The sequence below is a fragment of the Carassius carassius genome, chromosome 16 (genome assembly GCF_963082965.1).
Source record: "Carassius carassius chromosome 16, fCarCar2.1, whole genome shotgun sequence".
Lineage (NCBI taxonomy): Eukaryota > Metazoa > Chordata > Actinopteri > Cypriniformes > Cyprinidae > Carassius > Carassius carassius.
This window is the reverse complement of record NC_081770.1, coordinates 19,609,264-19,623,595: the sequence shown is the minus strand read 5'-3', so window position 1 is coordinate 19,623,595 and position 14,332 is coordinate 19,609,264. Positions and strand designations below refer to the sequence as shown.

The 14,332-nt window shown below is 38.7% G+C and overlaps 1 protein-coding gene across 3 annotated transcripts in view; it reads left to right on the top strand.

Annotated features, from left to right (window-relative positions):
* sbno2b (strawberry notch homolog 2b) overlaps positions 1 to 14,332 on the top strand; it is a 72,165-nt gene that overhangs the window by 20,828 nt on the left and 37,005 nt on the right. For all 3 annotated transcript variants that reach the window (XM_059569448.1, XM_059569449.1, XM_059569447.1), the window contains exons 2-3: positions 11,057 to 11,239; positions 13,239 to 13,318. In XM_059569448.1, coding sequence (XP_059425431.1) covers positions 11,138 to 11,239; positions 13,239 to 13,318 — 182 coding nt within the window. In that variant the 5' untranslated portion in view covers positions 11,057 to 11,137. The remainder of the gene's footprint in view (positions 1 to 11,056; positions 11,240 to 13,238; positions 13,319 to 14,332) is intronic.

Here is a 14,332-nt window from a genome sequence, read left to right as displayed (position 1 = left end):
ACCAGTTTTTTATTTAGTACCGGTCATACTGAGAACACTCCAAACTAACAAAACACTTTAAACACAGAGGCCTAGATCAAATGAAAGAGTATATGCAGGTAAGTTTCAAAGTGTTTCCCATACATTGCGAAATATCAAAACTGACCGCCACAAACAAAAGGCTTTGACTTCGTTGAATAGACATGAGCACTGCACGTGCCAAAGTCGAAACCCAGTGCACGTGTTGTGGTATCACTGTATTTCTAAATAAAACCGAATGTCTTAAGAAAATTACGGATGTCATTTTCATTTCATCTTTCCTGTAATGCCTGAGCAACGTTTGTGATCGCAGACTCAGTGCTTATTTGATTACAGCTGTTATCTTGTGAATCTTTGCAAATCGCCTTTCCTAATGTTGTGCTATTTAGCAAGTTTCACAATGAATGCGGCTAAAGTAAACATTCCTTTAGAGAGGGGCGGGGTCAGCAGAGCTCATTAACATTTAAAGGAAAATGCTAAAAAATGGCTTGCTCTGAAAAGAGCTGTTTTTGACAGGGTTAAAAAGTAGGGCTGTGACGGTGGCAGATTTTTACCACCGCGGTAGTCATGGACCAACAACCGCCGGTGGCGCGGTGTTTTTAAAAAAAAAAAAAAAAAAAAAAAAAATATATATATATATATATATATATATATATATATATATATTAGTGTCAAAATTTGCTCATTAACCAAGGCGATAATTTTTTTCCAGTTTAACGTATTCAAATTATTTTACGTTGGGGCGGGGATGGCCACCCACTCACAACTGCTGTTTCTGTCACTTTTTCTCATGACAAGAAGTGAATTTATTCAGTCGCAGACTCGCAGAATGACTGAACAGGAAACGTTTCAGACACGCGCTCCACTTCACTTTATTATCAGGTGCAAGTTAAGCGAGCGCGGACGGTCCTGTGCTCAAAGGCGGTGCGCGCTTCCTTTGTGCAAGCAGTTGAAAAGCAGTGCAACCAGTGTCGTGGTCAGTTAATTCATGGAATTACCAAAAAAGGTGATTAATACCTCAAGTCTCTGGATGTTGTGGGGCTGTCTTGGCTGACACGCCTCTGCAGCATCGCGTGGCAGTCGGGGACGGTGCCTCTGGGATGGCAGACCGGGGTGGTGGTCCCTCTTTTTAAGAAGGGGGACCGGAGGGTGTGTTCCAACTACAGGGGGATCACACTTCTCAGCCTCCCTGGGAAAGTCTATGCCAGGGTACTGGAGAGGAGAATCCGGCCGATAGTAGAACCTCGGATTCAGGAGGAACAGTGTGGCTTTCGTCCAGGCCGTGGAACACTGGACCAGCTCTATACCCTCTACAGGGTGCTGGAGGGTTCATGGGAGTTTGCCCAACCAGTCCACATGTGCTTTGTGGATTTGGAGAAGGCATTCGACTGTGTCCCTCGCGGCGGCCTGTGGAGGGTGCTCCGGGAGTATGGGGTCCGGGGCCCTTTGCTAAGGGCTATCCGGTCCCTGTACGACCGGAGCAGGAGCTTGGTTCGTATTGCCAGCAGTAAGTCAGACTTGTTCCCGGTGCGTGTTGGACTCCGGCAGGGCTGCCCTTTGTCGCCGGTTCTGTTCATGATTTTTATGGACAGAATTTCTAGGCGCAGCCAGGGGCCAGAGGGGGTCAGGTTTGGTGACAACACGATTTCGTCTCTGCTCTTTGCGGATGATGTTGTCGTGTTGGCCTCATCAAGCCAGGACCTTCAGCATGCACTGGGACGGTTTGCAGCCGAGTGTGAAGCGGCTGGGATGAGAATCAGCACCTCCAAATCCGAGGCCATGGTCCTCAGTCGGAAAAGGGTGGCTTGCCCACTTCAGGTTGGTGGAGAGTTCCTGCCTCAAGTGGAGGAGTTTAAGTATCTTGGGGTCTTGTTCACGAGTGAGGGAAGGATGGAACGGGAGATTGACAGACGGATCGGTGCAGCTTCTGCAGTAATGCGGTCGATGTACCGGTCTGTCGTGGTGAAGAAAGAGCTGAGCCGCAAGGCGAAGCTCTCGATTTACCGGTCAATCTACGTTCCTACTCTCACCTATGGTCATGAGCTTTGGGTCATGACCGAAAGGACAAGATCCCGGATACAGGCGGCCGAAATGAGCTTTCTCCGCAGGGTGGCTGGGCGATCCCTTAGAGATAGGGTGAGAAGCTCAGTCACCCGGGAGGAGCTCAGAGTAGAGCCGCTGCTCCTCCACATCGAGAGGGGTCAGCTGAGGTGGCTCGGGCATCTGTTCCGGATGCCTCCTGGACGCCTTCCCGGGAAGGTGTTCCGGGCGCGTCCCACGGGGACGAGACCCCGGGGAAGACCTAGGACATGCTGGAGAGACTATGTCTCCCGGCTGGCCTGGGAACGCCTCGGTGTCCCCCCAGAAGAGCTGGAGGAAGTGTCTAGGGAGAGGGAAGTCTGGGGTTCTCTGCTTAGACTGCTGCCCCCGCGACCCGGCCCCGGATAAGCGGAAGAAGATGGATGGATGGATGGTGATTAAAGCTGACTTAAACTGTGCATGCATGTAATATATTTTATATATATTATATACAGGATATATTTATATGTATGCACGTCTAGAAATCACTCATCTAACACATCCTATTTAACTCGTCAGTTCGTGTTTATTTGAGCACTTCTGTCAGTGAACGCCGCCTGCAAAACACTAAAATAAATATCAAAGAAATAATGTTTATTTAGGCTACAAGAAAGTAGCCTAAATAAGAAAGTTAAATACACCCTGTCTAACGGACGCGAGCAATGCAGCGCAACAAAATACTCATTATAATCAGTGATGCTACACTGGATGCAGCACACCTGTCGCAACGCGGTTGTGTTGCGTCCGGTTAACTTTTCCGCCACCAAGCAAGCTCAGTAACTCTTCATCTGCACGTGCTCTCTTTGAAATAGGAATCTTTGCCATATTTCTTGTTACCATCTTTTATTTATGGCGGTCTCGTTTGTATTTGGCCAGTTTGGAGAAAGCCTCACCAAACCTTACCAGCCAGCGTTTGCGATCACGAGAACTTGTGCAAACGCTGATGGGTGACATGAATGCAGATGACTCCAGATCGGCGATGTGGTATTTGCTTTCCCAACAAGATCCATCGCCCAACACTAAATTAATTTGCTGAATGCATAGACTGTATTTTCCCGCGCTCAAATCTGCCAACCTAAAGGAAACGCTGTGTTTGAGGTAATTTGTTAATTACCATAGACTTTTTTAATTTGCAACTATTACAGTTATTACACTTATATACAAAACTTTGTATTATGTTTGTGACGTCACGTGCACTACCGCCAGTGGCAGTAGACAACCGCGGTAGCAACCGACCACCGCGGTGACGCAGTTGTCATGGCAACCGTCACAGCCCTATTAAAAAGGTGGGGTTTTTTTACACTACCATTGAGAAATTTTAACCAACCTTTGTTACAGACTTTTCATTAAGACCCTAAAGAATCATATCAACTTGTGGAATATAGGTATCCTATGACCCCTTTAACTATGTAATCTATATACATGGTCCATATAAATAAATATGTAATTTTGCAAACTGCAACTTTAACTATTTGCTTGATGTCTTTTAAATTCTGTAGCTTTTTCTGCAACAGCTTGGAAGCTCATTTAAAGTATGCCTCATTAATCTGTTCTGCAGCCAGTGTTTTTTATTTAATTTTTTTATGCGTGAATAAAATATCTTGTAGTGTGTGATGCACCACGATTTTCAAATCTTGTAGTGTGTACATGTTTAGGATTTGAGGGAAGATAATCTGCAAAGATTCTCCTTATGTGTGTGCTACAACCAGATTTCAAAATTGGTTCGAACTCCTGTAGTGTGAGGCTGGCTTTAGCTATGCAAAAATATTTTTGTTTTTATTTATTTATTTAAATTAAAAAAAAAAAATTCTTGGTAATGCAACCAAGCTCAAAACATTTCCCAGGAGACATTCATGTTCTTTCCTTTTTATAATATTGCAAGAACGTTATTTCTTGGTTATGCTGATATACTCCAAAAATTGTACAAGGAAACTTTTAACAACCTCCAAATTTTCACCAGGAACGCATTCAAATACAGTTTTTTTCAACATTGTTTTTTTTTTAATATGCTGACATCTTCCAAAATGAGAATGTTAATTTTGTAAACCATAAATTAACTAACTTAAGTTTGTGGCCTGAATTTTCATGACCTCTTATAGGTGCACAAACATACCAGTTTGACAAATCCAGTAATAATGTTTTTTGTTTGTTCGTATGTTTTTTTTCCCAGAAATCTTCATTTTAACAACTTTTAAACAAAACGTTATTGGGAACTTCTTGGTATTGAAACGTTTAGCCAACTATTAGATCGTTGCTCCATGCATTTGCTCTCATTTTCAACACCGCATTTCTTCTGCTTATATGATTTAATGTTGCTGACATGCTGGAAAAAGACTTCATAAAGCCACTAGCTACACAGATCCCTGTTAACACAGCGGTCTCGCTTTGAATAGCCTCCATTGATCACAGGTTCTGAATGACATAGGTAAACCTCTGAGATGGCTCTCTCCTTCAATGAAATGAAAGCCCATTATGACTCACAATGACTTCATAACACTCATTCTGCTGATGCTTTATAATAGTAAATGTCCCACCCAGATAGACAATATTACCTGTAATCGTGATCATACAAAGAGACAGGCTGGGTTGAATGATAGAAATACAGCTAAAGTGGTGTATTTTTCAACTGAATTAGTCATTTTGACTATTATTTCTGTCATGGTTACCATTTGCCTCCAGCTGTTTGGATGATTCACAGAAATCTGGAACAATCTGTAATGTACTAGCCGTTCCATTTAGTGTTATGATCAGTTTCACTTTGAATTGACTGCTTCAGCAGAATTAAATGTTCAGTGAAAAATACTTTCTCCTTTTCTGGCTTAATGTAACACATTTCTATGTTGATTCCTGTATTTTACTGTATTTTTAATGTTACTGAAAGAAGTCTCTTTTGCTCACCGAGGCTGCATTTATTTGATCAGAAATACAGTAAAAACATTAATATTGTGAAATATTATTATGATTTAAAATAAGTTTTTATTTAAATATATTTTAAAATGTCATTCATTCCTGTGATGCAAAGCTGAATTTTCAGCATCATTTCACCAGTCTTCAGTGTCACATGATCCTTCAGAAATCACTGTAATATGCTGATTTACTGTTCTAGAAACATAATTATATTCAATGTTGAAAATAGGGATGCACGATCATGATCTTTCATGGCCGATTACGATACCGATTTTTTTACAAGCAAACTGGCTGATTCCGAGACCGATTTCCGATTTTTTTTTATGCAACAAACAAGAAAGAAGGAAAGTATGCATAAACAAGATGTTTATTTGGTATTTAATAGGCCAAACTGGCTTTTGGCTATTGAAAACAATAATGGTAACCATCTGAAATTAACGGCAGTAACTGCACAGTAAGAAGCCTACATTCAATACAAACACAGATGGTACAGAAATTTGATTTTAAAATCAAATTAAGTCGATGTATTTTTAAGGTAAAAGAAAAATATTAATCTTATACAGAACTGACGTTTACTTCTGGCTTTTCAAACGTGTTTACTTTACAAACAAAAAAAAAAGCATTTCAGTTTTGTCACAGTTTTGTCGGTTTCGTTTTCGTTTCTCATCCAGCACGCGAGAAGTTGAGCAGAACATCCCTTCACTGTCTCCGCTTGTGCAGGGCGCGGACAGGTAGAGTACGCTCGTGAAGGCAAAGGCTCTTATTTGTGCGCCAGTTTACCAGCTGTTGTTTGCTTCCCGCTATCTGTGCTTCAGACATGAAGCTCTGCACTTCCAGTGCTGAACGGCTGCCCGTGTCCTGCGCACAGATTTCGAAATACTTCCACACAAATTACATTATAGCGAATGATTACAATGTAGTATGTGCACGCGGACACACTTCCTGAAAAATCGGCCGAAAAAAAGACCCAAAACCGGGCCGATTGCCGATCGCATATTTTAAGCAAAAACCGGCCGGTTTCGATTTATGGCTGGTCAACCGGTGCATCCCTAGTTGAAAAAAAAACTTTATTTCTTTTTCAAGATAATTTTATGAATAAAAAGTAATTTAAAAAAATCTGAACATTTATTTGAAATAGAAAAATCTAATTTAATAATCAATTTAATACATCCTTGCTGAATAAAAAAATGTGTCCATTTATGATGATGTGATGCATACATTAACTAAAATTAAAAACATTCATAGTTTTTTGTTTTATTTGTTAAAATCTTTGGACAAAATACTATATTTGAATATTTATAAAATTATTATAATATTTAGAATTGACTATAAATTGGTTATCAGCCATAATATTGGCATATCAGTACTGACCATATTTTTGAATATAGGACAACCATAGACAAGAGGAAATAATCTCTTAAATATTTCATCTTTCAATCAATGGGTCTGGCTTGCCATTGCAAACACATTTGGCCACACTTAGCATGCTTAGTTTGTTTCTCTAACTGCATTAGCTTCGACTGTTTCCAATCAAGTGTCAGCATGATTTTCCTCTATCTCCTGGGATCGTCTGCCTTGAGGCTGGCAAGCTCTGCTTTCCCAGCCAGTCATGTGAAACCCGTTGAAGTCTGTCTCTGCGGCCAGATAACTCACACTCATTTGGCTCTTCCTAATAAGACTTTTATCCAGAGATGAAGAGCAAATGAGGACAAAACAATACAACTCTGGTTTGTCATCAGAACACATAAAGCAAACAGAAGCTAGTTGACAGAACAAGCTCCTTCCTTCCAGATATTTTCGCACATCAGGACATAAGGTGGGCATTGATCCAAGAACATAGGGGAAAACTGAGCTGGTGACATCTCCAGCTTTCCCTCATGACAGCTCATGACGATGAGCGGCAGAGCAGCATCACACATTTCTGGACGTCTTCCATATGCTCACCGTGACACAGCAGAATGTGAGCCGTGTCCTTAACTCTCTCTTGAGGAAACATGGGAAACCCCTGATGGTGATTCACACCATGCCTCAAGCCTGAGGACTTTTTTTCCCCCTCACATCATGCATGCTTTCTTTTCTTCCCACTCCTTGAAAGACGTCTCAGTAGCCTCTAGTGGCGTGCGAGAGATCAGAGAAGATTAGAGGAACTGTGTGAGGCATCAGCCAGGTCTCGAAGCCGCATGCAACTGTCACGAAATAAGCTTTCATAATTCACACCATCTGCAAGCCTCCAATGTGATTATCAGACAGGCACTTTTGAATCGAATCAAACTAAATACTTTGTCACTGCACATTTGTACAACAAAATTTAAGGTGCAACTCTTTGAGGTAGAAAAAAACATAAAAAAATATATATAAAAAGATTAAATAATACACATATGTGTGAACTGAACTGTAGTTTGTTAGCTTGGTTGGTTTTTTTCCTTCTTGAAGGAATTCCCCCTTCTCGTCTCCACCAGTGATGACTTCATCCATCCTATTTTTGTGTTTACTGCTTAATAACAAATCAATTTATTCAAATACAAAAGGTTTTTAGATGGCTTTGGAGGGCAAATTGTAGAACTGTAGAAGGAATTCCCCCTCCTTGTTTTCTCCAGTAATGACTTTTCGTCTTGTTTTTCGTGTTTAGTCCTAAATAATGTATCCATTTATTGAAATGTGACACGTTTAGATGGGTTTTGGAGACCAAACTAAAGCGTTTTTTGTTGTTGTTCTTGAAGGAATTTCCCCTTCTCGTCTTCACTACTCTTGACTTTTTTTTTACCCTATTTTTTGTGTTTACTGCTAAATAACAAATTAATTTAGTGAAATACAAGATGAGGCCAAATTGAAGAACCTTCTTCCCTCTTTAAGGAAATCCCCCTCCTTGTCTTCCCCACTAATGACTTTTCACAGGGCTCCAGACACAAATTTGAGGGGAGTGGCACCAGCACCACCCAGTTCTGCAGATGGTGGCGCCAGGAGCTGATTTGGTAGCGCTGTGGGTGGTGTGTGGGGGGTTTTCAAAATAAAGGTCATTTAATCATAGAATGACTATTGTGTTGCATTAATAAGTGCAGTTAATAATATTACATGTTCATCTCGTTTATTTTTCTTTTGTTTATTGTTTATACAGATTTGACTGATTCGACTATTTCTACCACAACACCATGGTTACAGTTAGCGTTACTACTTCAGATTTCCAGTTGTATGTCAGCACTGTTTATAACAAAGATTTCTGTGCAGAATTTACATGATTCTCACTAGATCTCGCAGCAACCTTATCATTGTGCGGTGAATTCAAAAGCTTCTCAATGTATCTCGCAGCATTGTTGCATCTGTGCAGTAACAGTGTCGCGAAATCAACTTTGGCTCCCGAGTAAAGCTGTTCTGAGCTCGGACATGTTTGTTTGTGTCGCTGATAAATGGTTTGCACTGCGCAGCTGAAACGTAGCATGGTTTAGTTTGCTTTCGTTTCATTTGCCGTTTGATATTTCTCAAATGTAACAGAAATGGCCGTGCTTAATGGTTGGACAACATTGTGGTTGCACGAGTACGACCGCTCACAAAAATTAGTCACACCGGCAGAAAAAATGGTCACAGTCTGGAGCCTTGTTTCATCTCATTATTTGTGTTTTGTCCTAAATAACGAATCCATTTATTGAAAAATGACACTTTTAGATGGGTTTGGAAGAAAAAAAATATGTTTTGTTCTTGAAGGAATTCTATCTTCCTGTCTTCACCAATAGGACGATGTATTAGGAGTGTTTCCTCATAAATAACAAAATAATAAAAAATAAAAAAAAACATTTAACTTTTTTCCTCCTCCTTGTCTCTGCACGTTTCTACTTTTTAATTATATTAACAAAACCATTTATTGAAATATAATACGATTTAAACATTTTAGATGGTTTCTAAAGCCAGACCGAAGGATTTTCTACCTTCTTAAATGACTTTCCCCTTCTTGTCTCTACAACTGGTGACATTTGTGTCCTGTTTTTAGTGTTTCCTACTAAATACTGAATCCATTTATTTGAAATATGATGCCTTTAGATGGTTTTGGGTCAAACTGAAGGAATTCCCCCTTCTTGTTTCCACCATGTTAAGTTCCCTCCTAAATAACAAATCAATTTAATGAAATACGATGCGTTTAGATGCAATACATCAAGTTTGCGATGCCACTAGTTGCAAGGTAGCAATTCTTCTCTGTTAATGTTGACGTCTTCTTCAAACCTACTTTTAGAAAGGTTTTTTTTGAAGAAATGGTCTTTTTAGGTACCTTTGGTGATTTCTTCTTGTTTCAAAACAACTTCCCAGTTTTTTTTACCTCTAGTAGTTCTGTCATTGTGTTTTTTTTTTTTTCTGGGTTTCATGTGAAATCTGGATGTTATGTAAAATAAAACCAGTGTGAGCTTCATTCCTGTGAAAATCTCTATCCATGGTGCTTTCTCATCTTTTTTTTCTCCGTCTTCCAGTAAAGATAATGGTGCTTTACAGGAAGAGGACATTTGGGAACTCAATAGTAATCAGTATTGATTGTTCTTTGTGGCAGGGGGTTAGAGAGATGGACACCTCCTCTTTCTGGGATGCATTGACTGCTTAGGCATTTGACAGCATAAGAAATATGAATGTAACCTCATAGGTTGTTAAGTGTTTTTTTTTAATGTGAAATTAAAATAATCTTATTTACTTTTTTAAGTCCCTGGTTTTTTTTCAGTGCATCTTATTGCAGAGAAAAAAACAATTATTTTTCTAATCCTAGACTTTTTTCCAAGTATTATTTTTTTAGCTGACATAATAGAGACTGTGCAGATAAATAAGAATAATATTGACCATTAGTATTATTAAACATTAATATTGTTGTTTCTGTCATTGCTTTCACTTTAACCATTATAAGGATTTTTATTTTTGTGTGTGTGTGGTTGAATCCAGCCACTTCAATAGGAATCCATGCAATCTGGAATTTGTTTTGAGAATAAAGATATAGTTCAACCAAAAATTTGAAAAATGCTGTCATTCCAACCAGTTAGACCTACGTTCATTTTCAAATTAAGATATTTTTGATGAAATCCGAGAGCTTTCTGACCCTACATAGACAGCAACATAACTACCAAGTTCAAGACCCAGAAAGGTAGTGAACATCATTAAAATAGTCCATGTGCCATCAGTGGTTCAACCATAATGTTAAGAAGCTACAAGAATACTTTTTGTGCACAAAGAAAACAGAAATAACAACTTTCATCATCAATTTCATCTCTTAACGTGTCAGTGTTTGACCCAGCATTCAGGACAGAATGCATTTAGAGTCCTTAAACTTAAACAGGATGTTTTTATAGCACAGTGATCTTTTATACTGTATGTCAAAAGTTCTCGGTTCTCGGTTTCATGACCCCTTCAAAGTTCATCTCAGAATGAATATACACATTTTAGACTTAAAGTATTTATTTATTTATTTTAGTGTATTATCTTTATTTAGACTGATAGTAAATCATTAATATTGGCTGTTATCAGTCATTGGCCATAAAGTCAAACTATTTATCAGCTGCGTCTACAGGAATGTTGTATGTCATATTTAAGGTGTTTTTAACTGTTCTCTGGCATATTATCAACTTCCTAATGAGAACCACAAGTTGTTTTGTGCTTCTTCGAATATCCCTTGCATAACAATCATTGTCCTTTCATGTGATACCAAGATTAACCAAGGTTTGTTCTCTTAAATCTAACTGCTCTGGGGCTCAAAATGTCTACATTTTGTATCCTCAAAAGGAACTCTATTCATATATTACCCTTTGCTGTCTCAGTCAGTGAAAGCCTTCATAGGTTTCTGTGTGAAACGCTCCTCTAGTTGATGATAATAGATCTATTCAGAGTTACTGGAGAGCAGATGATTTTTGTATATTTCATGTAAAAATTACGATTCTGTCATATTTACTCAGCCTCATGTTCTTCCAAAGGACTTTTTGTGTTTCTTTCTCCCCGTTTCTCTGAGGTTTTAACACTGACAGCATAACACTCACCCACTTGTTTTTCCACCGTTAAGGACGTCCTGTGTCTCTCGTGTTTGTGTTCTCAGGTCATGGTGAGAAGACACTGACCGGATCGCTCAGGTTTACACAGTGTGGGCTTCCGCCGTCATTAACAAGACTGCAGTCTGATGCCATCGCTCTCCATTCCGCCTGCCATGGACGGGCACATCTTTTCACATTCGGACGGACCTCAACTGGATGCCGGGGGGTTCATCCTTGCACACCCTATGGTAACTACCTATCATTTCATTTAGCATTACATCTTAGCATCTAAAAGTGGAGCGTTTTTTGGTCACACCAGTGAAAAACGTTTGAAACTACAACCTTTCGGTTACTAGCCTGTATTGTTAACCACAATGCCTTTGGTATAGAATCACATTTCTTACCACAGGGATATAAGCACATGTTTAGTATAAATTCATAAAGTCATAGTGTTCGTTACTGGTTTCCTTTTTCGAAAACTTGGGTCATTCGCTCTGATATCTGGTGAAACCTCAAGACTCTGGTGTGTGTGGGTGACAGAATGACGTCTTTGTGGTCACAGAGTCATATTAACAGTTGGTAGACGCAATTCCTGATAAGCCATGCAACTTTTTCTCACCGTTTTGTTAAAATACTGTTATCGTGTATCGTATTGTGACAGGGTTCAGTAAAATTCAGAGAATAAGATGGTTTTACAGTGGAAAAGGGAAGTGTTAAGGTAAATATTTGGGCGGTGATGGAGTACAGTGATGTCATCACGAGTGTAAATAGCACAATTGACGGGGGTTTCCTTTAGACACACATTTTAGATATAAACGAATGACTCACTATTTTTATGCATGCTATACTCGACTCTGGTCAAAGTTGTAATGGTTAATAATATATATTTTTTTGTTCCTATTTTTAATGTGCCCAAGTTTAGTTCTTTTCCACTTTGTGATTGTTAGTTTTAGCCATTTGTTGTTTCAAAAAATGTTCTTTAAAATTACTATCTATCTATCTATCTATCTATCTATCTATCTATCTATCTATCTATCTATCTATCTATCTATCTATCTATGTATCTATCTATCTATCTATCTATCTATCTATCCATATATTAGGGCTGGGTAAAATATATAGATATCTCGATATTAATTGATTCTCATCTTTACGGAACAATATTGATTCTTAAATCCCAAGAATCGATTAGTCTATCCTGTTTTAATATAATGGACGGAACGTTGAAGGGCACTTCCCATGCAATATATCGCAATAAGCATAGTGCTTTGTTACTTTTAATATTAATTAATTAATTAATTAGTCTAAAATTTTTAATTCTGTCCATTTGTATTTCAGACCATATATTCAAACAATAAATGCTGTTTTGGTGCTGTTTAATGTGGAGAGACAGATCGCTGTAGCGCCTCAGTTCAACAGGCACAGCAGCGCAAGACGCTTGTAAACTGACCATCTCCTCCACATTAATACCAGCTTCAGTACTAAATAAACATGAGTCATGACTAAACATCCGAAGGTTACTTAAAAGAAAGAATACAACTTCCTGTCTCACGTAATTGCTCAATCAGTGTTTCAGCAGGGCACAGACGTCAATATAACGGATGGTAAACCAATGTCATAGAAAAACAAACTGTAGAGAGGGGTATTTTGTTAAATATGTGCACCATATAACATTCATTATAAAGTGTACTTTTCCTCAAGGTTTAATTTATGTTTGAATAAATCCATCAAGTTTTTATGCTGCCCATTGTTTATATTAAAAAAAATGAATTGAAGTAGAAATATTATTACGTAATTGTAACTTTATTATTTTAAAACTTCATTAAGTGTCATATTAACAAAGTAGTCAATTTTAACCTTCAATATTATAGTGATGTAGTACCAACTGACTCTCATGTATGTTTTAGTTGAGAGATTGTTTTTCCCCTGAGAATATTTGGCTCGTGCTGTACCTGATATATATCCAAAATAATTGATATTGAATCAAATTGAATCAGTAATCGAATCAAATCGCAAGCTTGTGAATGAGAATCGAATCGAATCGAACCAAATCAAATCGTGAAATTTGTGTCGAAACCTAGCCCGAGTATATATATATATATATATATAATAACAATAATAACTTTTCTATCAGCCATTTATCAAACGTATATGTTGTTTTTTTACTATTTTTAGCTTACCAGACAGAACTTTAATAGCGGTACATCCCTACCTAATACCTAAAAGCTTTCACATCCTCTCTTTCAGAGCCATGTGTTTGCCAGCAACCCTTGGAGCGTCCCCCATCAGACCTACAGCTTGCCCTGTCCCGTGCAATCTGAAAACCAGTAAGTACCCAGACTTTTGTCTAATCACGATTTCTGATACCAACCACTGTTTTCCAAACCTAGAGGAAACCGAAAAGAAGTCAGAATGAAACCAAAAGTTACCCTTCCTAATTGTCTCCGTTTGTTATCGTGTGTGTCATTCCAAAGAAAAAAACAAAACATGTTTATCTTCGCAATCTTCCGCCAAAATATATCTAAAATGACTTTCGTTTTCAGTTGCCCATACTTCTCTATCGATCTCCAATCCCTGACACATTAAATTTGTGTCCTGTTTATGGAATTAAGCTGATACATTTTTAAAAGTCAATTGATGTTTACCTTAAGAAAAGCATATTGCCAATGTATTATGTCGGATGTTTATACAGGGAAGCCCTTTTGTAATTTGAAGCAGTGGTTTTCTTAGTTATTTGACGTATTGTGTTTGCAACCTGGATACAGAATGTCACAACAAGTCCCTTCATGTCTTCATGACCCGATAAGACGCAAGCAAAAACATCCCTGAACTTGACGTGACAAATGATACGTAACTGGTCTGCAATCTTAGTTGTCTTGGTGAAGCCCTTGGCACTACATAATGATTTTTCGTAAACATCTGCTTTGTTGCCACTCAGTTGCGCAAAAGACTGACTCAGCGGCTTTTGTTTAAAAAAATGGCATGGAAAACATTTAAAGGGATAGGGCTTCAAAAGTTATACAGTGAATGTCAAAATGATCTTATTTTGTTACTTTGTTGCTATGCGTGATCATTTCACGTCGTCTTGTGATCAGGTGCCATCAGAGGTCATGTGAACGAGCTGGTGTTTTGTTTACAGAGACTGTGGGAAGTCCTCTCTGTGTATTTATAGCACACAGTAGCGAGTTTTAGTAGCAATATGGCACAGGGAACCGAGGTGGATGAGATATATGTGTGCAAAGGTCGATGAGTTTGAAAACGCTGCAATAAGGGTCTCGGTTTTAGAAAGAATAACAGTTTGTGGTTGATGCTAGCGTCAGTGCTACATCCTCCACCCACTC